The 27877-nt window shown below is 36.1% G+C and overlaps 1 protein-coding gene across 16 annotated transcripts in view; it reads left to right on the top strand.

Moving 5' to 3' along the window:
* Positions 1 to 27877, top strand: part of ACBD6 (acyl-CoA binding domain containing 6) — a 245080-nt gene that overhangs the window by 48978 nt on the left and 168225 nt on the right. For 15 of the 16 annotated variants that reach the window (XR_004483306.2, XR_004483307.2, XR_007472641.1 and 12 more), the window contains exon 4: positions 22505 to 22587. The exons of the other annotated variant lie outside the window; for it this stretch is intronic. Coding sequence is in view for 11 of the 15 variants with exons in the window: in XM_033428206.2 (XP_033284097.1) it covers positions 22505 to 22587 (83 nt within the window). In the remaining 4 variants the exon portion in view is untranslated. The remainder of the gene's footprint in view (positions 1 to 22504; positions 22588 to 27877) is intronic. 16 annotated transcript variants of the gene reach the window in all.

A 27877-nucleotide genomic window follows, 5' to 3' on the forward strand; every position in this document is an offset into this window, starting at 1 on the left:
ATTTACATTTCAATTTTATGTTGTTGGTTTGTTGCTTTAAAATTGAATATAATTAGAATAAATAACACGCTAATGGCTTCGTTTTACATTTTGAGTCAAAGCTTACTAAATTAAACCTTTACCCCCAGAATAGCATCTTGAGTAAACACATGTGGTTTACCAGGTTTAAATATTTTCTTGAGATCATGTGTGTTTGATTTTTCCTTTTGTAAAATTTGTGTGTCATATAAATACAACTAGATACGTAACAGTCCTTTCCTGTACAAGCATTCCTCACTTAATAGAATTCTGAATAAGAGGAATTTATGAATTAAATTAAAAATTGACTTAAGTTTTTTCCTCTTCCCCTTGGAACTTGAGGATCTTAGCACTGCACATATATATTACCAGGTGGAGTGCCAAAGTCCTCTTACTGTGTGTGTTACAGTTAAACTGAAATGAATGTGTGAGAACATTTTTTAACATGTACTAACAGCTATTAGTGAGATCCCTAGTCCCTAGTAAACAGACCTTTATATTGGGAATAGAATAGTCATCAAGGACCAGTTTTCTCATTTGCCTGTCATCATCAGAATTTGTTAGCTGTTTGTCAGTTCTACCTAATTTGACCTGGATGTCCTTAGCAAAACTAGGATTGAACATTTCAGTCTCTGGCTTTATGAATGATTTCCCCACATCCAAGGATACTCTTAACAAACTGTACAGATAAAATTGGGGGAAATGTTAGGAAATAGAACAGTAAATTATAGTTATGGAGAAAGTGCAAAAAAAGTTAAGATTATTGACAGTAGTTTCAAAATTAGAAATATTAAGGTGAACTGGAGCCAAATTACTAAAATATTAGAAATTTCTCTTAAATAACTATAATATCTTAAGCTCTCTATTATACTACTAGATTGCCTGGTGAGCTTTCACTCTTAGTGTCTTAATGTTATGAATAATTTTTTAGTTTTATAATATGAATTACTTTTAGTGGTTATACTACGGAGATCCTGAAAACTATAATTACTTTTACTAGAATGATTGAAGCTATATGTTTTAAAATTTGGTACCTTAGAAAGTGATTGTGTTACATATGGAGAACAGTTTTATACTGGAATGTATGTTTCTCTTTATGATGAAGGTTAACAGGAAAATGACAAAAATTAGTTTTATACCAAAATCCTTAGGAACTCTTAGCTCAAATCTAAGATTTTAATTCTTACTTTCAAGTCCTCTGTAATTTGTATCTCCGTCCCCAGCTTCTCCAGATTTATCTCTAACTTTACCCACTGTAAACTTGACTTCCATCTGACATGCTTCCTCATCGTCCCTCAAATACAGTGAAGTTATTATGCCTTTCTTTCCTTGTGCTCTTTCCTGACATGTTTTTTTTTAACCGTTTCTACCTCTGTGTATTTGTTTTTTTTTTAATCTCTGATCAATTCCTGTTTACTCCATGAAGTCCAGTCCGTACTAACTTCCCCCTTTCTATAAATTTATCACACTTATTGTTTATAGTGTACATTTTAATATTTGATCTTATTTGATTTATATTGTTTCTTACCTTGTTTTATGTGACAGCATAGCCTAAATCCGTGGTAATACTCAGTGTCTTGACAGCAGCTACCTCAATTAGTATACCTTTCAGTGATAAGAGAGTAAGTGCTTAAGAGTGCTTACAGTGTTGAATTGAGTTGAACTGAAAAAAGTTGGGGATATTTATTAACATAAATTATGCCTCATAATATGGCATGTGTGCTTTTTGAGGGTGGTTATAACGATTAGGTGTCTTTTTTCATTGTCTTTTTGAAAACCTTTTAGTTGTGGAATCATGCTTATTCATTGAAGGGCTATTTTGGGCCATGCTATGGGAGAGATATATTAAACTGTCATGTACATTATCAACATAGATAAAAAGTTAATATTTGTAGTACAGGACACTTTTATGGAATAATACCTTTAGTGTTCACGTATGTCTGTGTCCTTGTATTTTACTGTATGAAATCTCTCTTCTGTTCCTTCGATTAATTTTGCCTACCTCAAAAGAAGCCACTCATTCTGATTCATCTTAGCTTCTCCCCCTCCTTAAATGATTATAATTTTTCTCTGACTACTGATATTAGGTTTCCTTAGCACTGATCTGATCGTCGAGGTCTTTTGAGCAATAACAAACAAAGGAGACGTAAATTTTTTTTCTAGTCTAATAGACGTATGAGCTCTGATTTCTCTACTGAGACAAAGTGAGATGATGTAAAAGAGACCTTTCTTTTCTTAGGAGAATGCTGAGAAATGGTAGGTCCCTCTCAAACGAAGAGATTTAGTCTACCAGGCTGGGTTAGGACTGCCAAAGTAAACAGGATTCACCATGTATAAGACCATACAGCATGTGGTGGGTGTGATCCCTCTCTGCTTGCTAAGGGAATCTTTCTTTTATCTTTATCAGGTGGTTGGGCCCTTGAAGTTTAGTTTTACTGCCATGGTAAATTTTTTTTTTTTCCTTTTTATTTTTTATTTTTTTTTTAACATCTTTATTGGGGTATAATTGTTTTACAATGGTGTGTTGGTTTCTGCTTTATAACAAAGTGAATCAGCTATACATATACATATGTTCCCATATCTCTTCCCTCTTGCGTCTCCCTCCCTCCCACCCTCCCTATCCCACCCCCCCAGGCGGTCACATAGCACTGAGCCGATATCCCTGTGCCATGCGGCTGCTTCCCACTAGCTATCTACCTTACGTTTGTTAGTGTGTATATGTCCATGACCCTCTCTCGCCCTGTCACAGCTCACCCTTCCCCCTCCCCATATCCTCAAGTCCGTTCTCCAGTAGGTCTGTGTCTTTATTCCTGTCTTACCCCTAGGTTCTTCATGACATTTTTTTTTTCTTCTTAAATTCCATATATATGTGTTAGCATACGGTATTTGTCTTTTTCTTTCTGACTTACTTCACTCTGTATGACAGACTCTAGGTCTATCCACCTCATTCCAAATAGCTCAATTTCGTTTCTTTTTATGCCGTGGTAAATTTCTATCCTAACCTTTGGGCCTATGGATCTCTTGTCCTGCACCCTCTTCTTTTAGGTATACCATAATTTCTTCCAGATTTGTTTTAGTTGCGTTGCTTCAGTACGTTATATGGAGGGCAGGGGAACCAAGGCTATGTGTTTAGTCTACCAGCTTCCTATTATTGTTTTTAGGTTAAGTGTGCTGTTTCTGCTGTTTTTCTGATGTTTCCAGAGTTTCCAGGTTTTCAAGGCTCTCTGTTCAATATAGTTTCCAAATATGGAAAGCTTTTGTTATAGTGTGATGTTATGAAAGGTAATTTATTTGGACTCTTGCTAAAGATCAACATTTAGTCATAGTCACTGTGTGAGTCTTTCTGATATTCTTCATAGTTAGTTGGAAGGTATAGGTATAAAAGATACAGGAATATCTTTTAGAATTACATATTAGTTGTTCCTGTATCATTCTTATCAAAAGAATGTTGTGCATGCCTGCTGTGACTGTAACCACTGTGCTCACTCTTCACCTGCTTTCTTAGGGCAGAATTTCTGGATCAGATGCATCCAAGGTAAAGTTTACCATGTCTCTTCAGGCTGACCCTCAGTAGTAACAGAAAATACCAGAGCAATTATTGCACACACATTAATGATCTTCTAATCTCCAACCTTGCATGTAATTGCTGCTGTCAAATACAATTACTGTCTGCCCAGGTTTCTTGCCCTGGGGGCAGTCGTGCCATGCCTTGGTATAGAGTTAGAAAATGCAAAGAGAGTTTCTGAAACTTTTTGAAGGTTTTGCTTATATCTACTTTGAAAATTTTAAACTATAAAACTACATTGCCTTTTTTATTTTTTAGAAGACTGACCTGATTAGGTCTGACAGTAATAAGAGAAGAATAACAAAAAAGATTTGAAGGTTTATTGATTGTAACTGTATTTCTGAACAATTAATTATGAATACATTTCCTTTATGCATTGGCACCACATTGGCCACAGTTCAGGAAATATAATGCTAAACTGGTGTTCCTTTTTTAAAAGTATGTATACTAGTTAAAGCTCTATACAATCTTGAATTAATTAGATTTTTGTGATTGCAGTAATAGGATAAGACCATAATCTAGTGGTTCTAGATTGGATATTGCCTATTGTGTAGTAATGCCTCCTTGATTTCAGATCTGGGGATGAACTGTTCCACATGGGTGAATTTTTCAGCTAACCGGATGTATTCTTTAAAATAGCTAAACTTTTAAAATTTTTAGGTAAAACCTTTTCTAATATAATCATGTTTTCTAGCTTCTTTAAACATAATTTACTAAGCACATTTTATCGTTTTCCTCACAGGATTATCATTACATTTACTAATCATTGTGAAGCTAGTGGGAAGCAGCCACATAGCATAGGGAGATCAGCTAGGTGCTTTGTGACCACCTAGAGGGGTGGAATAGGGAAGGTGGGAGGGAGATGCAAGAGGGAGGAGATATGGGGATATATATATGTATATGTTTATGTATAGCTGATTCACTTTGTTATAAAGCAGAAACTAATGCACCATTGTAAAGCAATTATACTCCAATAAAGATGTTAAAAAAAAAGAAAAGAAAATTAATGTGATGAGCTTAAAGGTTAATTAGGGTATGGATTTTTTTTTTTTTTTTTTTTGCGGTACGCGGGCCTCGCACTGCTGTGGCCTCTCCCGTTGCGGAGCACAGGCTCCGGACGTGCAGGCTCAGCGACCATGGCTCACGGGCCCAGCCACTCCGCGGCATATGGGATCGTCCCAGACTGGGGCACGAACCTGTGTCCCCTGCATCGGCAGGTGGACTCTCAACCACTGTGCCACCAGGGAAACCCAGGGTATGGATTTTTTATGTCTTCACCTACTATCTTGAAACTTTGTGCTCTTTTGGGTGCCTTTCTTTTAATTGAGACACACCATAATTCATACATTATACAGTTCACCCATTTGAAGTGTTCAATTCAGTGGTTTTTAGCATATTCACAAAGTTGTACAACCATCACCATGATCAATTTTAGAACATTTTCATCGTCTCAAAAAGAAACTCCATATCCTTTAGCCATCAGTTTCAACCTCGCAATTTCCTTCGGCCCTAAGCAACCAGTAATCTACTTTATGTCTCTATAGATTTGCCTATTCTGGACATTTCAGATAAATAGAATCATATGTGATCTTTTGTGATTGGCTTCTTTCATTTAGTTTAGTATGGAAGAACAAAGATTCTTCCAAGTTGCAGCATGTATCAGCACTTCATTCCTTTTTATGGCCAAATAATATTCCATTGCAGCATGTATCAGCACTTCATTCCTTTTTATGGCCAAATAATATTCCATTGTATGGATATACCACATTTTGTCTATATTCCATTGTATGGACATACCACATTTTGTCTATCTGTTCTTTTGTTGATGGACATCTGGGTTGTTTCCACTTTTTGGCTATTATGAATAACACTGTAAGAACATTTGTGTGCAAATTTTTGTGTGGACGTATGTCTTCATTTCTCATGGGTATGAGGAATTGCCAGACTTTTCTCCAAAGTGGCTGCAACATGTTGCATTCCCATCAACAGTATATGAGGGTTCTGATTGCTCTACATCCTTGTCAGTACTCATTATTTTTTATCTTTTTGATTATAGGCATCCTAATAAGTGTGAAGTTGTATCTCATTGTGGTTTTGATTTGCATTTCCCTGATGGCTAATGATGTTGAGCATCCTTTCATGTGCTTATTGGCCATTTGTGTATTATCTTTTTTATTATATTTATCTTCTCCTATTTTAGGGCTGTACTCTTATTGTTAGAAAGAATGTTAGTGGCTGTCTAGACTAGTTTTCTGTCTCCAAGTTATTCCAACATACAGTTTTTTAGATTCTATTAGAAGACTACTAATGATGGAAATACACTGTTTCTGAAGAAGTTCCCCCAATTTTTTTTAACAACTCTAATTATTAGAAGCTTCTTTCTATAGTAGGCCAAAATCTGGTACACTGTTTTTTTTTGTTGTTGTTGTTGCTGTTACTGTTATTGTTGTTTTTAAATTTGTTCTATTTTTGCTTTCTAGGCCTACGTATAAGTCCAGTTCTTCATCTTCATAAGAGTCCTTCATTGTTTTAAGACAGCTTTTAAATCTCCTCTTCGTCAGGCTAGATATTCCTAATTTCTAAAATTGTTCTTTATCCCATCACCATCAAGTCCCACCACCATCCCAATCATTCTTTGTGAACAAGTTTCAGTTTCTAATAACTTTCCTTATAGTCTGGCTTTGGAATTGAACAGACTGTTTGAGATATAGTGTGACCACTATAGAATAAAACTTTTCTCTCATTTGAATACTGTACTTTTAGGGATGTAGCTTAAAACTACTTTAACATTTTTGGTAGCCACATTACAATGTTAATTCTTTAACTTTCAGGAAACTAAAATCTCAAATCTTTTTCACACATTCTGTTATGTAATGTTTGTTCTGTACTAAGTTCATTACCTTATGTGTACTCAATATTAAATTCCGTTTACTTGATTCATCATATTATTCCAACATTAAGATATTCTTTTGGATCATGAATGTGTCATCTAGGTTTGATGACCCTGTCATCAGGAAATTTGATTAGCATGCTTTTTGGGTCTTCGTTGCTGTATGCAGGCTTTCTCTAGTCGTGGCGAGTGGGGGCTACTCTTCGTTGCGGTACGCAGGCTTCTCATTATGGCAGCTTCTCTTGTTGCGGAGCACAGGCTCTAGGCTCATGGGCTTCAGTAGTTGCAGCACACAGGCTCGGTAGTTGCGGTGTGCAGGCCCTAGAGTGCACGGGCTTCAGTAGTTGGGGCGCATGGGCTCAGTAGTTGTGGCACTCAGGCTCTAGGGCATGTGGGTTTCAGTAGTTGTGGTGCATGGGCTTAGTTGCTCCGCGGCATGTGGGATCTTCCTGGACCAGGGATTGAACCCGTGTTCCCTGCATTGGCATGCGGATTCTTTACCACTGCGCCACCAGGCAAGTCCTTAAGTCAGCTATTGATGAAGGTGGTATATAATATGGATAGGGTCAGAGACTGACTTTGCTGCTAGAAACTTAACTGGAGATTTTTGATCCATTTATACATGACTTTTGGTTAGATACTCAATAATAATAAAAATAATTATTAGCATAAATGCTGGAGAGGGTGTGGAGAAAAGGGTGGGTATGAAAATTGGTGTAGCCACTATGGAGAACAGTATGGAGGTTCCTTAAATAACTAAAAATAGAGCTACCATATGATCCAGCAATCCCACGACTGGGCATATATTCAGAAAAGATGAAAACTCTAATTCGAAAAGATATGTGCACCCCAGTGTTCATAACAGCACTATTTACAATAGCCAAGACTTGGAAGCAACCTAAGTGTTCATCAACAGGTTAATGGATAAAGAAGATGTGGTACATATGTACAATGGAATATTACTCATCCATGAAAAAGAATGAAATAATGCCATTTGCAGCAACATGGATGGACCTAGAGAATATCATACTAAGTGAAGTAAATCAGAGAGAGAAAGCAGATATTATATATTACTTATATGTGGAATCTGACAAGTTAATACAAATGAATTTATTTACAAAACAGACTCCCAGACATAGAAAACAAACTTATGGTTACCAAAGCAGAAAGGAGGGGAGGGATAAATTTGGAGTATGGAATTATCAGATACACACTACTATGTTTAAAATAGATAAACAACAAGGATTTTCTTTATAGCACAGGGAGCTATATTCAGTATCTCGTAATAACCTATAATGGAGAAGGATCTGAAAAAATATATACATATATATAACTGAATCACTTTGCTGTACACCTGAAACTAACATAATATTGTAAATTAACTTTATTTATTTCATTGAAGCAAGCTTAAGACAGGAAAGAAAAATTATTAGCTGTATTTACTGAGCTCTTACTATGAGCCATGCACTATGCTAAGTGCTTTAGATATGTTATTCTATTTTGTCCTCACCACAATCCTATAAAGCAGACACTATTATTATTATTATTATTATTATTTTTTTTTTGTGGTACGCGGGCCTCTCAGTGTTGTGGCCTCTCCCGTTGTGGAGCACAGGCTCCAGACGCGCAGGCTCAGCGGCCATGGCCCAGCCGCTCCGCGCCATGTGAGATCTTCCCGGACTGGGGCACGAACCCGTGTCCCCTGCATCGGCAGGCGGACTCTCAACCACTGCGCCACCAGGGAAGCCCCAGACGCTATTATTATCTGTATTTTCTCGACAAGAAAACTGAAGCTTAGGGAAGTTAATAATTCATCCTGAAGTTACACAGCTAATAACTGGTAGAGTAGGATTTGAATAGTCTCTGTCATTCTAAAATTTATACTTAACTAAAATTCACTCTCATGTGAAAATCAACCTTATTTGAAATTATGCCTTATTTTTCTTAACCATTTATTCATGCATTCAGCAAATATTTATTAAGTGCCTTCTATGTGCCAGGCACTGTTCTAAGTTCCTAGGATATATCACTGAGCAGAAATGAACAAAAACCTTTCCCCTTGTGGAGCTTAAATTCTACCACAGGAAGACAAGGATAGGAGTGTAGAATGAAGGGGGTATTGGGTTACGGTTTTAAATAGGGTGGTAAGGGTAAGCTGTATTGAAAAGGGTGACATTTGGACTTTAAATTGGTAAAGGAGTGAACTACTTTATTTTTAAAATTCTTTTCCATTATGGTTTATTACAAGATACTGAATATAGTTCCCTGTGCTATACATTAGGACCTTGTTGTTTATCCATTCTCTGTATAATAGTTTGCATCTGCTAATCCCAAACTCCCAATCCATCCCTTCCCTTCCCGACCCCTCCTCCCCCTTGGCAACCACAAGTCTGTTCTCTGTATCTGTGAGTCTGTTGTTAATGTATTTTTAAGGATTTTTTTCACTTATGTTAATGAGAGCAATTATCTTCCTTTTTTTGTATCATTCTTGCCAGGCGTAAGTGTCAAAGTTATTCTGATCTTATAAAAAGAAATGGGAAGTGTTCCCTCTTTTTCTATTTTCCAGAAAATTTTTTGTAAGATGGGCATTATTTCTTACCTAAGTGATTGAATGAATATAACAGTGAAGCTATCCGGTATTCTTTGCAGTAAGGTTTTTAATTGAAGATTCAATTTCTTTAATAGATATGGGACTATTCAGATGTTTCACTTTTTATTCACTCAGCTTTGGTAAATTGTATTTTTTTGAGAAATTTGTCCATTTTTTCCAAATAACCAATTTATTTGGCTTAAGTTGTTTATAAGATTTACTTATTAATTTTTGATTCTCTAAGATATGTAGTGATGTCCCTTTTCATTCCTGATATTGGTCTTTTGTCTTTTTTCTCTTCTTTCTTCATCATTCTTGCTAAAATTTTTCTGATCTTTTCACAAAACCAGTTTTTGGCTTTGCTTATTTTTCTCTAGTGAACATCTGTTTTCTGTTTCATTGGCTTTTCCCCTTATCTTTATATTTCTTTATATTTAATTTTTTGTTCTTTTTGTAGCTTCTTGTAATGGAAACTTAAATTACTGTGTTCTTTTGGGAATTAAAAATCACTCAAGGACTTCCCTGGTGGCGCAGTGGTTAAGAATCCGCCTGCCAATGCAGGGGACACGGGTTCGAGCCCTGGTCTGGGAAGATCCCACATGCCACAGAACAACTAAGCCCGTGTGCCACAACTACTGAGCCCGAGCTCTAGAGCTCATGAGCCACAACTACTGAGCCTGCGTGCCACAACTACTGAAGCTCACGCTCCTAGAGCCTGTGCTCCACAACAAGAAAAACCAACGCAATGAGAAGCCCATGCACCGCAACAAGGAGTAGCCCCCACTCGCCACAACTAGAGAAAGCCCGCGCACAGCAACGAAGACCAAACACAGCCAAAAAAAAAAAAAAAAACAACACTCAAGAAGAAACTTACTGAGGATAAATATCGATATATATTCTTAACTTTTACTGGATCCTCTGGCTTTTCACTTGAAAAAAAAGAAGAATTTGATCTTGTTTCATCAAACAGGATGTTGATGAATAGAAAGAAAGGGCTCAAAATAAAAATTTCCTTGCCTATGTAAGGCTAATCTTATTTAAGTATAAGCTAAAAACAGACAGACGGTTTATCTCAGGACTGCAATACATGGGGCATAGAAAGATAAATAAAGTAGCATTTCCCCAGAGTATATTTTAGAACCCCGACAGTAATCGAAAAGTATCTTAAGTAACTGTCTCTGACCCATGCACATATTGCAGAATAACATCCAGGAGGAATGAATAGGAATTGTTTCTTTCAGTTAACTGAGTAGTTCACTCCTTTACCAATTTAAAGTCCTTATTCACTAAACTTGTCTTGCCTTATCAGTCTCTGCACCTCTTTTTCATGAAATCATCCAATTAAGATAGTTGGTTGAATGGAGGCAAAAGTAATGGAAAAGAGAATGGAATGGAAACAGTTTAGCAATACTAATCTATTCATTTGTGTATTCCCATTCATGCATTCTGTCAAAAATCATTCAGAGTTATTGGAATTCGGGGATGATGACAGTGGTTATAGCATAGTTTTTGAATTTTCCCGAATCCTTAACAGAATAACTAGGATAGCATAACCAAAAGCACTTGTGCAATATCTGTAACAAAACCTAGTTAATCAGAGAAACTAGGGACAAACTATCAACAGCTCCAAGATTTGTGTAGCATTGGCATCTCTGTAGGACGAAGCAGAAGGAAACAGTAGGGAGTCTAATTGACCCGAGAATGGCAGAAGCCTAAAATTGCCCACAGGTGAAGAGTACAGGGGGTTCATGGTAAGGTTTTCTAGAGCTGTCTGGAGCTCTAGAGTTCCAAAATTAAGCAGCCAAAACTTCCCTTCCAGTACACAGCCTCACACTAAGAGGAATCTGCAGGACAAGTCAAGCAGGACAAGGACAATGAAGACAAAAGGAAAAAGAAACCAGATAAGAATTGGGAGAGGGGACCAGAGCCAAGTGATCTTGAAAGTATCCTAGGGGCCAGATTTTTAATTACTTCATGAAGATAACAGAAAAGGGACTTATATACCTAAAACTATATCCTGATTCACATTTCTCTCTTAAAAATTCAAAAACATTAATTTCACGTAAAGATGAGCAACAGAAAAAGAATTATGGTTGAAACCTATACAAAGTTACTTTAATTCAGAATTGTACTTTTTTCTTATAATATCCAGAAGCTGTATTAATGGTTAAAATAATGAAAATGTGCTAATATTTTTATGGGTATTGGTAGGATTGCAATATTGCTTTCCAAAAGAGTAATACCATTTTACAAGAGCATTAGGGCCATTAACTTAGTATAGTGCCTGTTTCACTACCGTTTTGCCAATTTGGATAATTTTGTTACCCTAATGGAATTAGTTTAAAATCTGTTGCTCGTTGTTGTTTTAATCTGCATTTTCTTAAATGATTATGGATGTTGAACTTTTTTCCAAGTAGTGATATAACATTATTGATATTTATGTATGTACGTGAATAAAATCCTAAACCTCTGTGTCACTTCAAATACGAATTGTTGCCTGCTCATAACCGTGGTCTGTTATCCATTGAATCTTAATGTTTTTCTTACATATGAGATCATTTCGATATATTGCTTAGAATATTATAGAAATATTAGCCATTCGTTTTATTTGCTTAAAATGCAGTTCCATCTTATTTATTTTTTACTACATTATTACAGAACTGCCAGTTTAAGTACTTGAATCTGTTAGTTTTTTATGATTTTCTTTGGTGCTTAAAATCTAAGAAAAAGTTACAATTTCTTCACAGTATGATAAATACTATATTCAGAATCATTTTCCAAAGAACATTTAAATCTTGATCAGTTACATTTCTAGAAAGTTATAATAACCTGAAGGTAATCTTCCATGATAGGCATTTAAAAACAGCATTAAATTGACCAGGGCACGAACCCGCGTCCCCTGCATCGGCAGGCGGACTCTCAACCACTGCGCTACCAGGGAAGCCCCTAAAAATCTTTTAAATGTACACTTGAGACAGAACAGGTTTTAAATCAGAATATTTGTAAATATTTGATAATGGTTTCTAAAATAGCTTGGAGAGGTGGCGTAGTTTAATAGAAAGAGCATAGTCTTTGGATACCTAGAAGATCTTGGTTTGGGACTCAATTCTGCACTTACTATGAGGCATTGGGTATTTCACTTTTCTTTATCTTCAGTTTTCTAATCTGTAAAATGGAGATATATTTTATCAAATATAAGGCAAACATTCAGTTTCTAACATTTTAAAAATCATGTGTTTTAAAATTGATGGAGTACTATATTTAATTGGCTGTGTTGTCTTTCTTAGCATTATAGAAAATAATGGTAATTTTTATAATTGGTGATGTCTTAGATTGCATGAGACACAGTAAAAATGCCAATTTTATAGAATTGTTTTGAAGTTGGAATTGGATAATATATCTAAAGTGTAAAGCACATGGAAGATGCTCCTGAAGTCCTAGTTTCCTCCCCCGCCCCCCCCCCCCCCCTTAATGACAGTGTCGTTGGTTGGTTGGTTTGGGGATTTGTTGTTTTACCAGGAGAATCAGCATAGACCTCACATTGAGAAATATTAGCTCAGATAGTTTTAAATTGTCTCACCTGTTTTTGATACTTCAGATGTATCCATTTTTATAGCAGTAGCTTTATTATATAATTATTTTATTATAGATTATCTTAATTATTTTCTAGACTAAGCAGAATAAAAATAATTGTGCATCTCTGCATAAATACAAACATATATAGATGGTAATTAACTTGTTTAAAACTATTAGATAAAGACTTGTGGTTCTATATTGTTGGTCACCACATCAAAATATCTTGCATCTGTGTTGCTGAGATATTTTCACTTTGGAGAAATGGCCATATTGTGACTAATAATTATATATCAGCTAACATTTATATAGTGTCTACTTTGTGCTGGGCACTGTTGGTTTTACATATATATTTTATATCTTGGAAACACCCATATGAGATAGGTACTATTACTTTTATTTTTATAAATGAGGAAACTGAGGCAGAGAGATTAATTTACCCAAATTCCTATAGCTAAACCTATAAGCAAATTAAGCAAACAAACCAATAAAGCAGAAGCCAAGAAAGGTAGCACATGGAAGCAAGAAACTCCCTCCTTGCATATATTAGCCTGATAATCTTTGGAACAGTTATTTTTCAGATAGAAAGTTTCACAAGGTTTTACATCTTGACCCAACCCAGCAACTGACTAAGGTAGAATCTGAATCAAGTGAGAAAGATTCAGCCAACAACTTACCTTTCCCCCTTGAGTGAAGGAGCATTTCAGTGTCTCACATAATATAGTCTCAGGCAATATAAGAATTGGCAAGTTTTATCCTATTGGCTGCCAAATTGGAGTCTCTTTCTTTAACTGCTGATGCAACATAGAAATAACTTAATGGATTTTGAGTAGAGAGAAATGAAATAAACTTCTTAAACCTCTATGAGAAGCATTTCATTGGAGTGGAAATCAAGAGAGTAAAAGTAGCCAAAGTTTGGCCCTTATAGATGAAGTGGATGGAGAACAAAACTAATGCATCTTTGGCACCTTTATTCTGAATTCAATCTGATAATGGCAGATTATTAAAAAAAATTTTTTTGCCTCAGATATAATCTCCCACCTCACCTTCCCAAAATTGTCACCAGCATTCTAATATGCCTGTGCAGTTGCTGCAGAAAGAGAAATTAATCCTAGGAAGAAATATACTTAGAATGCATTATAATTAAATTATAGAGTCAGTTTTTTCCCTGAAGATTTTAATTAAAACTGTATTATGCTTTATGTATAAAGGTATTCATCATATCTTGGTTTATGAATGAAAAAATGAAAATACCTAAATAGACAGTTGTCAGATAATGGTTAAGTAAATTATGGTATATCACTTCATGGAATATTATGCTGGTTTTTAAATTAATGTTTTTGGAACTTCTGCTCTTGGGCATGGTGGTATAATAGGGACAAGATTTACCCTTTTATTTAAAACAGGAAGAAAACAAGACACAGTAGTTGAAATAATGATTTTCAGACAATGCACTGAAAATCGTATGAAACTATGAGAGAAGAGAAACAAAGTAAACCCTACAGTTTCCTCAGCTTATTATCTGGAAGCAGTTTCAGCTCAGGGAGCGGGTATCCAAAAGAGCTTGGCCACCTTGTCAGTTTGAGCCAGACTGAATATACAGGGCTGCATACTAGAGAGGACGCTCTTGCATACAAAGGGAGAGTTCCAGAGAACTATAGAAGGGTCTCTCTGGCTGAATACTAATCTGTGTATGTGTTAGAGGAAACTAACAGGCTGGAGAATGAAATACAAGAAAGCAAGCCATACAGTTCGTGGAGTTGACATAGGATTGAGACTCTTTCATTTCCTGCTGGTCAGAGTGGAAAGAAAATGTAGTGTATGGGGCATATGGTAGAGGCCTCTGAAGGCTTTAACTTCAGTACTGGGGCTAAATTAAGCTCTAGATTAAAGGCTGCTCTGCCCCTGCCTTAACAAAGCTTAAAAATGAGCCTTGAAAGGATCAAATTGATTCCATGTAACTGAATTAATGCCCAAACAAAGTCTAACATAATTTAAAGGAACACAACAAAATCCAGCAAACAAGAGTGTAAAATTTATAATATCTGGCTTACGGTAAAAGTCTTTCAAGCATGCAAAAGTAGCAGGAAAATATGATCCATAACCAGGAGAAAAACCTGTCAGTGAAAGCAGATACAGAAATGATAAAGATGAAAAGCAGCTATTATAAATATATTCTATATATTCAAGAAAATAGAGGAAAACATGAACACAATGGAGAGAGATACAGAAGATACAGAAAGACCCAAATGGAACTTGTGGAGATGAGAGTTAACATCTGAAATGAAAAATACACTGGGAAGAATTAACAGCAGATTAGACATTGCATAAGAAAAGATCAGTGGGGCTTCCCTGGTGGCGCAGTGGTTGAGAGTCCGCCTGCCGATGCAGGGGACACGGGTTCATGCCCCGGTCCGGGAGGATCCCACGTGCCGCAGAGTGGCTGGGCCTGTGAGCCATTGCTGCTGAGCCTGTGCATCCGGAGCCTGTGCTCCGCAATGGGAGAGGTCACAGCAGTGAGAGGCCCACGTACCGCAAAAAAAAAAAAAAGAAGAAAAAGAAAAGATCAGTGAACTTGAAGATATAGCAGGTGAAACAAAAATGAAGCACAGAGCATAAAAAGACTGAACAAATATACATATAATTGGAATCCCTTAAGAGAAAAAGAGAGAAGACAGAAAAAATTTACTAAATAATGGCTGAAAATTTTAAACATTTGATGAAACCATAAACCAGAGTTTTTCAGCCTTTGCATTATTGACATTTGGGGCTGGGTAATTCTTTGCTGTGGAGGGCTGTCCTGTGCATTGTAGGATGTTTAGTAGTAACCCTGGTCTTTACTCACTAGGATGCCAATAAGACCAACCACTTGTGACAACCAAATGGAGGATAGGGGCAAAAAAACACAAACAAAGAAAGACTCCCCTAGTTGAGAATCACTGCCATAACCAATGGAACAAGAAGCTCAATGAATGTCAAGCACGAGAAACGTAAATAAAAATGATACCGTGACACATCATAATCAAATTGTTGAAAATCAGTGAAAAAGAGAAACTCTTAAAAGCATGCATACCAAAAAAAAAAAAAATGATACAGAGGAACAAATGTAAGAACTGCAGCAGACTTCTTCAATAGATCAATAGGGGCACCATCAAAGGAAAAAACTATCAACTTATAATCTATACCAGTTAAAATAGCTTTCAGGGCTTCCCTGGTGGCGCAGTGGTTGAGAGTCCGCTTGCCAATGCAGGGGACACGAGCTCGTGCCCCGGTCCGGGAAGATCCCACATGCCGCGGGGCGGCTAGGCCCGTGAGCCACGGCCGCTGAGCCTGCGCGTCCGGAGCCTGTGACCCGCAACGGGAGAGGCCACAACAGTGAGAGGCCCGCGTACCACAAAAAAAAAAAAAAAATAGCTTTCAGAAATGAAGGTGATTTGCTTACCAAAAATTCACAGGTAACATACTCAAGGCTGAAAAATGGAAAGCTTTCCCCTTAAGATCAGGAATAAGACAGGATGCTTTCTTTTACCATGTACTATAAATTCTAGCCAGAGCAATTAGACAAGAAAAAGAAAATAAACAGCATCCAAATTGGAAAGAAAGAAGTAAAACTGTCTCTGTTCACAGATAACATCATCCTAAATACAGAAAACCCAAAAAAAACCACCCAAAACTACTGGAGTTAATAAACATTCAGCAAATTTGCAAGATACAAGATCAACATGCAAAAATCGGTTGGGTTAATATACACCATCAGTGAACACCCCAAAATGGAAACTAAGGAAACTATTCCATTTACAGTAGCATACAAAATAATAAAATACCCAGGAATAGTTCTAAAAGGAGGTGAAAGATTTTACACTGAAAACCATAAACCATTGCTGAGACAAGGAAGACCTAGATAAATGGAAAGACATCCCATGTTCATAGATTGAAAGGTTTTATATTGTTAAGATAGCAGTACTACCTAAAGTGACCTACAGATTCAATGCACTCTATCAAAATTCCAACTAACATTTTTGCAGAAATGGAAAAGCTGATCCTCAGATATATATGGAATTATAAAGGGACCCAAATAATCAAAACAGTATTGAAAAAGAAGAAAATTGGAGAATTCACACCTGCAATTTCAAAACTTACAACAAAATAACAGTAATTAGAACAGTGTTGTACTGGCACAAAGATAGGCACATGGACCAGTGGAATAGAACTGAGTCCAGAAATAAACCCTCACATTTATGGTCAGTTGATTTTTGATGAAGATGCCAAGACCATTCAGTGGAGAAGAAGAATCTCTTAAACAAATGATGCTGGGACAACTGGATATCCACATACAAAAGAATGAAGGTGCATTCTTATATCACACTATATACAAAAATTCACTCAAAAGGGATCAACGACCTAAAAAAATATGAATGAGAACTATATTGACTGAAGTAAATATGTACTTATATCAGTGATTTTTGATTTGGCCATGGATTCTTAGATATGACAGCAAAAACATAGGCAACCAAAGAAAAGATGGTAAACAGGACTGCATCAATACTAAAACTTTTCTGCTATCCAAAAAAGTAAAAAGACATTCTACAGAAAGGGAGGAAATATTTGCAAATCATATCTGATAAAGATCTAGTATCCAGAATATATGAATAACTCATAAAAGATAACTAATAACTGGGTTGAATATAGACATTCCTCCAAAGAGAATGACCCACAATCACATGAAGTATTAGTTATTAGGGAAATGCAAATCAAAACCACAGGGAGGTATTACTTCACACACACTAAGATGACTATAATAAAAAAGACAGATAATAACAAGCGTTGGCAAGGATTTGGAGAAATGGGAACCATCTTACATTGTTGGTGGGAATGTAAAATGGTGCAGGTGCTGTGGAAAATAGTTTGGTGGTTCTTCCAAAAGTTACACATAGAATTACCATATGACCCTGCAATTCTTTTCCTAGGTATATATACCCAAAAGAATTAAAAACAGGTACTCAGATAGCTGTACACAAATGTTCATAGCACAATAATAGTCAAAAGGTACAAACAATCCAAATGTCCATCAACTGATAAATGGATATATAATATAGAGTATGTGTATATATATATATATATATATATATATATATATATACGTTAGAGTATTAATCATAGGAAGGAATGAAGTACTGATACATGCTCACGTATGATCACATATTGTGTGATTCCATTTATATGAAGTATCCAGAATGGGTGAATCCATAGAGACAGAAAGCTGATTGATGGTTGCTAGGGTTAGGAGGAAGAGGAATGAGAGTTGAGTGCTTAATGGGCTCAAGGATTTGTTTTGGGATGATGGAAATGTTTTGAAACTAAATAGAGCTGGTGGTTGTACAACATTGTCAGTGTACTGAATGCCACTCAATTGTATATATATATTTTGTTTTTTAAAAGGGGGAAACTATGTTTATTTTGTCTTTTTTTTAAATTTTTTTTTTATTGGAGTAGAGTTGATTTACACTGCTGTGTCAGTTTCTGCTGTACAGCAAAGTGAATCAGCCATATGTATACATATATCTCCTCTTTTTTGCATTTCCTTCCCATTTAGGTCACCAAAGAGCACAGAGTAGAGTTCCCTGTGCTAATTGTATATTTTTAGATGGCTTATTTTATATTATGTGAATCTCATGTCAATAGAAAAAAAAAAGTAAGGGTAAAATAAAGATTTTTCAGACAAAAGCAGAGATAATTCGTTGCTGACTGACATGCACTACAATAAATGTTAAAGGAACTTCTTCAGGCAAAAGGAAGAGTGTATAAGATGGAAATTTAGACCTGCTTAAAGGAATGAAGACAACTGGAAGTGACAAATATGTGGGTAAATATAAGCCTTTTTTTTTTCATTTTAAAATATCTTCAAAAGACAATTGAACTTCCAGTTTCAGCTCTGACATGTAAAGAACTTGGAAATCATCTCTCCTGTCTTCAACAACAGCAAAAATCTGACCAAACTGAAAATCATGGACTATTCTTAGATTAATCTGAGATTTGAGTTCACAGGGCAAACTGCCACTCCCCAAATGGTGACAGGTGAATACATAGAATCACACTCGAGATCTGCTTATTGGGAACAAAAGCTGTTTGAACCAGTGAACTGGTAGGAACACTTAAATGGTAATTGATGAATTGCTGCAGGGTGAGTGTGGACTAGCTCAAGAGCTAAAAGCTTCCAGGGGCTCAGCCTTAGGAAGGCCTCCTGCTTTCATGGGTTTTGACCCCCAGGGCCCACCACATTCTTATGGTGAAGATTGGAGAAAAATTTTTTGTTTTGATACAGGGGAAGTAGAATATAGTTAACGCTATTGAACTTTACACATAAAAATGGTTAAGATGGTAAGTTTTATGGGTTTTTTTCCCCAAAACTAAGAGTTTTGTTTTTTTTTTTTTAAAGAAATGGGCTCTCAAACCATGAAAAGACATGAAGGAACTTAAAATGCATATTGCTAAGTGAAAGAAAGATTACATACTGTATGATTCCAACTGTGTGATGTTCTGGAAAAGGTAAAACTATGAGGACAGTAAAAAGACCAGTAGTTGCCAGGGCTTCAGAGGGAGAGAGGGATGAATAACTGGAGCATAGGAATTTTAGGGCAGTGAAACTATTCTGAATGATATTGTAATGTGGACACATGTTATTATACACTTGTCAAAACCCATATGCAACACAAAAGATGAACCCTAATGTAAACTGTGGTTTTTAACTAATAACAATCTGTTAATATTGGCCCATCTATTGTAACAAATATACCACACTAACGCAAGATGTTAATAATAGGGGAAAATTGAGGAGAGGGGTATATGGGAACACTCTGTACCTTCTGCTCATTTTTCTTTAAACTTAAAACTACTCTAAAAAATAAAGGCTGTTAACTAAGTGAAAGAAATATACTCATCCCTTTCCAATACCATATAACTCCTAATTAGTAGTATGTATTTTCACAGCAAATAATTACCAGGCAAACTACAGGTATCTATTCTGAATTGCCTACTTCATGTTAAGGGTTTCAGTGAATGACACTGATAGAAACTATGATTGTCTTGTGAACAACCATGTGTTTTTGCTTCTAGTCTTGCCCCCTAAAATACATTAATTGCTTTCTGGCAAAAGACATGAACACCTCAGTTCTCTAACATTCTAAGCATACCCTCACCACAGGGCCTTTGCAATGGCTGTTTCCTATTCATGGGACAATTTCCCCCAGATATGTGCAGGACTCACTTGTTTACTTCCTTTATGTCTTTATTCAAATGACCTTCTCAGGCCCTCCCAGACCATCTTATTTAAAATGCCAGCCCTCTTCCCTGCACTAATTTTTTTTCTATAGCACTCATCACTTTTTAATATTAGAAAACCTTTTTATCTTCTGTCTCCCTCAGACATGACATGATTTTGGTATGTTAATTTTGTATCCTGTAACTTTTCTGGAATCATTTGTTACCTCTAACAGATTGATTGGTGAGGGGGGGAGTATGTCTTTAGGGTTGTCTGTGTATACGATCATGTTGTCTATAAAAGGAGATAATTTTACTTCTTCCTTTCTAATTTGGGTGCCTTTATTTCTTTTTCTTGCTTAATTGCTGTGGCTAGGACTTCGAATACATTGTTGAATAAAAGTGGTAAGAATGGGCATCCTTGTCTTGTTCCTGATCTTGGAGGTAAAGCTTTCAGCTTTTTACTGTTGAGTATGATGTTAGTTGTGGGCTTGCCATATATGACCTTTATTATGTTGAGGTACATTCCCTTTGTACCCGCTTTGTTCAGAGTTTTTATCATGAACAGATATTGAATTTTATCAAATGCTTTTTCTGCATCTGTTGAGATGATCATATGATCTTATCCTTAGTTTTGTTAATGTGATATATCACATTGATTGATTTGTGGGTGTTGAGCCATCTTTGCATTCCTAGGATAAATCCTACTTGATCATGGTGTTTAATCCTTTTAATGTTTTGTTGAATTTGGTTTGCTAATATTTTCTTGAGGAGTTTTACATCTATGTTCACTGTCAATATTGGCCTGTAATTTTCTATTTGTTTTCTTATTGTTGAGTTTTAAGAGTCTTTTAAGATATATTTTGAATACTAGTCATTTAATAGATTTGTGTTTGCAAAGGTTTTTTCCCCAGTTTGTGGTTTGTCATTTCATTCTCTTAATGGTGTCTTTCACAGAGCAGACATTTTTAATTTTAATAAACACTAACATCAGTTTTTTTCTTTCATGGATCATGGTTTTGGTGTTGTTTCTAAAAAGTAATTGCAAATCTAAGGTCACCTAGATTTTCTGCTATGTTATCTTCTTGGAGTCAGTTCTTTTTCAGGAAACTGTGCTTGACACTCTATACTTGATTCTCTCTCCCTCTTTTTTTCCTTTGGTATCCAGTTTTTTCACTTCCAATTTTGTTATTCGTTTAGCAAGCATCTCTTGGGCAGCAAGTATGTTTCAACTTTATCCTACTAATGGAGTATGTATTCAGAATGTAATTGGGTTAAATAAAGTAAGTTCTCCCTTTGGATTGTGCTTTTTTAGTATAAGGGAAAACATTCTCTATCCTGAAAATTCTTTGCAGCATTTATGCTCTAAGACTTGGTCCTCAGAGGAGAGAGGGAACTTGCATTTACTTTGTGCTTCTTTTTTGCCAACATCAGGCTATTGTACTTTGTATACTTTATTATTTAATCATGATGGTAGTTGTTGTTTATGACATCATACCTTTGTTTCTGTCATAAATTGATAACCGACTTCACCTCAAAAATCTGCACCATTTCTTGAAACTTTAGTTCCTCTAATGGTGTTACGAACTGACAGAATATGTTGCCTAAAGGATCTTTTCCTCAGCCCAGTGGTTCACAGACCAAAAGAAACAAACAAAAAAAGTAACAACAATAAAGCAAAACCCCTTCTTTAAAGTAAGAAAAAAAAAACACGTATAGGGGAACTGTCTATATTTTTCTGAAGTGAAACTGATTATTTTTGCAGTCAAATTAAATAATAAAAGTAATTTTGACTGTAAGATAATACTTATGTTCAGAATCAGAGTTTTTATTTTTGTAGGGTATCCTGGCCTAAAAACTGTCAATATTGCAAGAGATGTGGGCTTTTGCACAGGTTGCAATTTGATCTTTCAGACAACAGTAATATCCAGGTTCACTGCTTCTACATACATGTTTTAGAAGAATCTTATTTTTAAATTTAATCTTAACCTTGTGCTTTTTGAGAACATAGAGGGACAGAGCCTACTGAATACTTGATTTTGGAAAGCGTTTCCATACGTTTGCTTTTTTCTTTTATTTTAGATCTCAACCTCTTTCCTGTCTCCCTTCTACCTTCTCATCCTTCTTTCTTGCCACCTAAAAATATTTTCTTTATTTTTTTATGATTAAATTTTAAGTTTTATTACAATTTAGTTGCTTATTTGGGAACTTTAATTTTGTTAACCTAGATATGATTTTCCTGATCACATTCAGGTCTGGTATTTATATTTCATATTTTGTTTTCATTTTCCACACTGAATGTCTCTGTTTTCCACAGTGAACATAGCTAACATAATCAGCTAGGGGAATGGCTCTTAGGTGGCTCCAGAAGACAGTAGTGGAATAACCTTAGCTTGATAGAGGGTATTCATTCTGCTGCTGTGATGACCTGAGAGTCCTCTTGCCTTCCTGATGCCATCCTAAAATTGTCACTAGGGCCTTAGAGAAATGGTGGATCATCAAATATTAGTGTTCCTTAACAGAGTAGTATTTTGTAACCGGTTTAAATGCACACTGCTTTAATCCATGTGTCTTTTTTCCACCAATCCCCCCCTCCCCCCCCCAACCACAGTCACCAGAGAAGAAAGGAAAAGAAGCAAATACTGGTTTTGGTGGGCCAGTTGTTAGTTCTCTGTATCACGAAGAAATCATCAGGTAAATTCTTTTCTGGTCTTCAACAATAGGGGTATATACATATATGTATAGTATGTGTGTGTATGTATACATTGTGTGTGTGTTTATAAATTTATTTATTTATTTAATACCCAAAACTTTCATTTGAAGAACTTTTTCTTAACATGAAACCGATTTGGTGGTATCTCTAGGAGGATAATAAATGGCAAGAAATAAATTTTTATGTGTATAATCTTTAAAATCTGTAAGTATCTGAATCAGTGCCAGGTAATAACCTTTCTGCCACATAAGTAGTTGGTAGGGCAAGGTTTTGTGTCTCAATCTAAAGCTATGGATTTTTGTTGTTGTTCTCATTAGTTTTCCTCAAAATATCATTATTTCTTTTAAATATTTTAATTTCTGTAGTTTATTTATTCTAGCTACAAGTTAAAAATCATTTCAGCTTTACAAGATGAAAAAGTTCTGGAGACTGGTTGCACAACAATGTGAATATACTTAATACTACCAAACCGGACACTTAGAGATGGTTAAGATGATAAATTTTATGTCATGTATTTTTAACAAAATAAAAAAATTTTTAAAGGTCATTTTGCATTATTTAACAAAGGTCCTTAAATTTTGTATGTTATGTATGAAATTTCTTGGATTATTGTTTTCTTTACACACCGTGTAAATCAGAAAAAGGATTCTATCCTGCTTTAAAGCCATGTGACACATTCTTCTAAGATGGTTACTTTACAAGCAAAAACAAGAAATAGGAACTTCTGATGCTCTTACCCTTCTGTGTCACCTGAGCTTTACTTTTCTTACTTATTAACATGAAATAAATGAGCTCTAATTTTCAAGTGGAAAATTAAGTTCACCTAAATTGAAGGGAAATATCTATCTTCATAGAATGAAGAGGAAATTGTACCAAAATTTTATGCTTCACTCTTGCAAAAGAGTTGCTGACATTATTCACCACATAAATAATTAGTGATAAGAACTCCCAGGTAGCATTCTAGAAGGAAAGCTATTGATACCCCTATGAATCAAAAACTTCAAATGCTCAGTTTCTAGTTAATGACCAGCTAATACTAAGGGCCCTGTCTTGAATCTATTTGCATAGCAAGCACATCGTTTTTTACTAAGATTAAATGTCTACTTGGGGTGATATAGTGGAAGACTGATGGAGATTTGAGGGGGATGAAGATACCCTTTAAGAATGCTGCTGGCCTGGAGTACATTTGCCACCCTGATCCCTTGAGGTACCCTGAAAGCTCTGAGAAGCCCATGTAGTTTTGAGGAAGCACAGTTTAAAAAACATTTTCAGAGTTTAACTCCCCCTTCCCCTTAACCCTTATAGAATCAGAACATGTTTGGGGGGTTCTTAATTTGTAAATATTCTCTACTTAGAGCTTCTAAAAAATGGCATATTAGAACCTTAACCATATTAATCAAAGTTTATTAAATGTTCAAATCAAGTCAGTAAACCCTGAGAGTCATTTTTCTAGGAGGGGAGATTAGTCATTCCTTCTCTGTGTTCCCATAGTCTTTTTTTTTTTTTTTTTTTTGCGGTACGCGGGCCTCTCACTGTTGTGGCCTCTTCCGTTGAGGAGCACAGGCTCCGGACACGCAGGCTCAGCGGCCATGGCTCACGGGCCCAGCCGCTCTGCGGAATGTGGGATCTTCCCGGACCAGGGCACGCACCCGTGTCCCCTGCCTCGGCAGGCGGACACTCAACCACTGCGCCACCAGGGAAGCCTGCTTCTTCACTTTTGAATAGTATGTTTTTGGTGTTTTTGGCATCTACATTTGAGTATGTTTAATAAACCTTATTGGTTGAGTGAAATATGAACCTCTGCTATTGGCAAAACTGGTTAGTCTTGGCCTTATTTCATTAAGTCATCCAAGTATTAGTCTTCTTATGATAGGATCTAAATCGTTGTATTCTGGAACATATTGTTAAGATATGAAACAGTAAGGAACGTGAACGTGAGAGAGCCACGGAAAGCCTTTCAGTTACAAACTGTAGTTTTGTTACTACTACAGTAGATCAGAAATCACAGCAACTAGTCATAGTCTTATATTAGAGAATTCATTCTGTAACAATTCCAGTGTAACAAACTAGATCATGATAAAAGTTATTGTATAATGAAATGTTCGTTTATTCCAGTGAAGGACCAGGTATAGTTCCTATTGTTTCTTAAGTATAAGAATGCAGTTACAACAGTGAAAACAGGCTATTTGTTGAAGTTTGTATAATCAAATTTTGCTTGTACTTTGGTGAAATTTAATATCTGGTGTTTTATTTTTCGAAGAGAAAACTGTGCTTTAATTGAGGTTAATTGCAGTTTCTTGGCAGAATTAATGTTCAGCTGAGGTGAAAGTGACAGTAGGTTTTATAATTTTAGAAACATCAAATGGTAAACTTGGATGAAAGGAAAAGCTTTCTTGTATAGAACCATTAAAAAGAACATAAAAATGTATTTTGAAGGTCTGTTTTGGATACTTTAATATATAAACTTATAATTTTTTCCACATTTAAAAAAATTTATTTATTTATTTTTGGCTGCGTTGGGTCTTCGTTGCTGCGTGCGGGCTTTCTCTAGTTGGGGCGAGCAGGGGCTACTCTTCGTTGCAGTGCGCGGGCTTCTTGTTGCTTTGGCTTCTCTTGTTGTGGAACACGGGCTCTAGACGCACGGACTTCGGTAGTTGTGGCATGCGAGCGTGTCCCCTGCGTTGGCAGGTGGATTCTTAACCACTGCGCCACCAGGGAAGCCCTCCACATCTCTGAAGGTTAGGAAAATCAGTATCTAATGAACCCCTTTACTAAGGCTTGGGCTCCATTGTTGTGGCAGTTTCCTGACTAATATGCATTGTAGGTGACAAGTTAAGGGCCCATTTTATTTTTATTGTAAATGTTCCTGGGCCAAGGGCCACTGGGGCCAATTCCGAGCTTGCTCCGTGACTGTTTTGGTTCTGACCTTTATTTCCACTCTTTCACAGAAAGTGACAATATAATGTCATAGGTACAGATCTCTGTGTTAATATTCCAGAGCCCTGACACCAATTTCTCATTCTGAAGCTAGTTAATTGTTCTGTAGTATAATGGAGGAGATATAAGGTGAGGCTAATTAAGTACAAAAAATTATGGAGCCTGCTGGAATTCAAATGGTGGTTCCATCTCTTATTAGCTCTGTGACCTTGGACAAGTTACTTATCTATAAAATGGGGATGATTATAGTATATTATGCTTTCTCATATAGCATTTTTGTGGATTATATGAATACTTATACACAGGCATCCTAGAATAGTATGTGGCACAAAATAAGTTACTTTGTAACTATTAGTTTTATTAGTATTGTTACTAAGCATAGAGTCCCCACAGTGGAGACTCAGGGCACAGGGCTGATGGTGGGAGCTAAAATCACCTAACTATGGAATTAGGTACAGGTTGTTTGCTTTTGCAGAAGAAAATGGCAAACCGGGAAGGGAGACCAATGCTACTAGATCTGAGTTTGGAACTGTAGAAACAAGAGAGTAACAGATGTTGTGACTCTAGTCTTGAGATCAGTTGTGTTTCATTTAAACTGCAGACTGGCAGAAAAAGGTCTGGTTAATAAGTATAGGGCTTTGCAAAGAGTCAAATGCTTCTGTACTACATATACTGACTCACTTAACAGGGAATCACTTTCAGTGACTTGTATAACTGAGAAGGTTTCACCTCGACGTTGGCACATAAATTGAGAAATTAGGACATGATTTAAAAATACAACAAATGAAACGTGTACAGTATCCAACCCACCCTGCAATAACATTTGATCTTCCCTGTTATATTTTGTAGTTTGATGCTATGTAATCTATCAGAATCTTATTAATCCCACTTACACAGGCAGCCATCTGGACCTTCTTTAAGCAAGACCAGACCAGTATACAACTAAAGTGATTGATGGACTCTGGAATTGATTAGTTGTTCTGTGAGACAAATGAACTCTTTTGGCAGAAAATACCAGAGGTCACTGCTGTGGTCAGACACAAGAGCCTGTAGAATTTTAAAGAGATGCTTTCATCATTGACTTACAAAGTTAAAATTTTTAAACCATAATAGATTTTGAAAATATTTTAGAAATATTTTTTCACTGGTTGCTCTCTAGTTCTGATTATAAAATGGTAAACTGTAAGTACAAAAAACTAGAATGAAAGTGATAATTTTATGCTTTAATTTTGTATTTTTGGTGAAAATATGAACTGAAATAAAAGTAGCATAAAAGCCAGTCACTTACACATAAATTGTACTCTAAAATTTTCCTGAAAGAGATGTGATTGGAGAAAAAGCTACAACATAGCTTTGGTTTACATGGTTTAATGGGACTAATAGAATCAAATAGTATAAAATTCCATTTAGTTATTTATTCAAAGCTTCACATTTTTAACAAATCTATTTAAGACTCTGAAACACCAAGAGTATGTATTACACATATTTTGTATTTAAAAAGTTGAGTATTTGGAATTTTATGCTTTTAGTAGGCTGAGTCACTCTGGGATACTACTGTCCCATTGATACCACTGCCCTTAGCACCAAAAAGATTATCCTGCTTCCCTCCATCTGTTTGGCTGGTAGTAGTGAAATCCTTCCCTGTTTCACCGTGTTGCCTGTGATCAACATTGTGTTAACACTTTGGTGATAGGTGATAAAATGGATGACATATGTCTTGTTACATTCTGGTTATTCTTTGAGGTCTGCACAAGTGTGTATAGGCAAGTGGGCAACTCCCCCTTGAGAATGTGACTGCTCAGAATGAACTTGAGTTATGGATTTATTCAGCCTGTAAAACCTCAGCTGGCATAAATAATTGAGAAAGCAAAGGTTTGTCTGTGGTGCATACCTCAGGGACTCATGGCTCCCTTCCTTCTCTCTACTCCCTTTCTTATGAAAATGATCCCAGTTGCACTCCTAGATAATAACACACCAAGCAATTAAAAGCCATGGGTGGCTGGAGAGAGGAGAAAAGGTTTAGTTAATGAGCTTTTCCTCTTCCAGTGCCCATGAGAGCCTCAGGAATGACAAGGCGATTAAAGCAAAGAGATAATTATAGATTATGTGAAAATGGGTCCCTTGGGATGAGCAGGTCTTGACATAAACAGTAACTGTTGTAAGAGTCTCCTGGCTCTCATATTCACCCTTTTCTTGCGTGCTTTATTTAGCTCCTGTGTGCTCAGCGTCATGATGCCAACCAAGCATATAGGCAAATCTACCTGTTTGCAGATCAACAGCCCTTTCTGAACAAGAGGTCATTCATCAACTAAAACCATCATCTTCTCTTCCTCT

This window comes from Orcinus orca, chromosome 1 (assembly GCF_937001465.1).
Source record: "Orcinus orca chromosome 1, mOrcOrc1.1, whole genome shotgun sequence".
Classification (NCBI taxonomy): Eukaryota; Metazoa; Chordata; class Mammalia; order Artiodactyla; family Delphinidae; genus Orcinus; species Orcinus orca.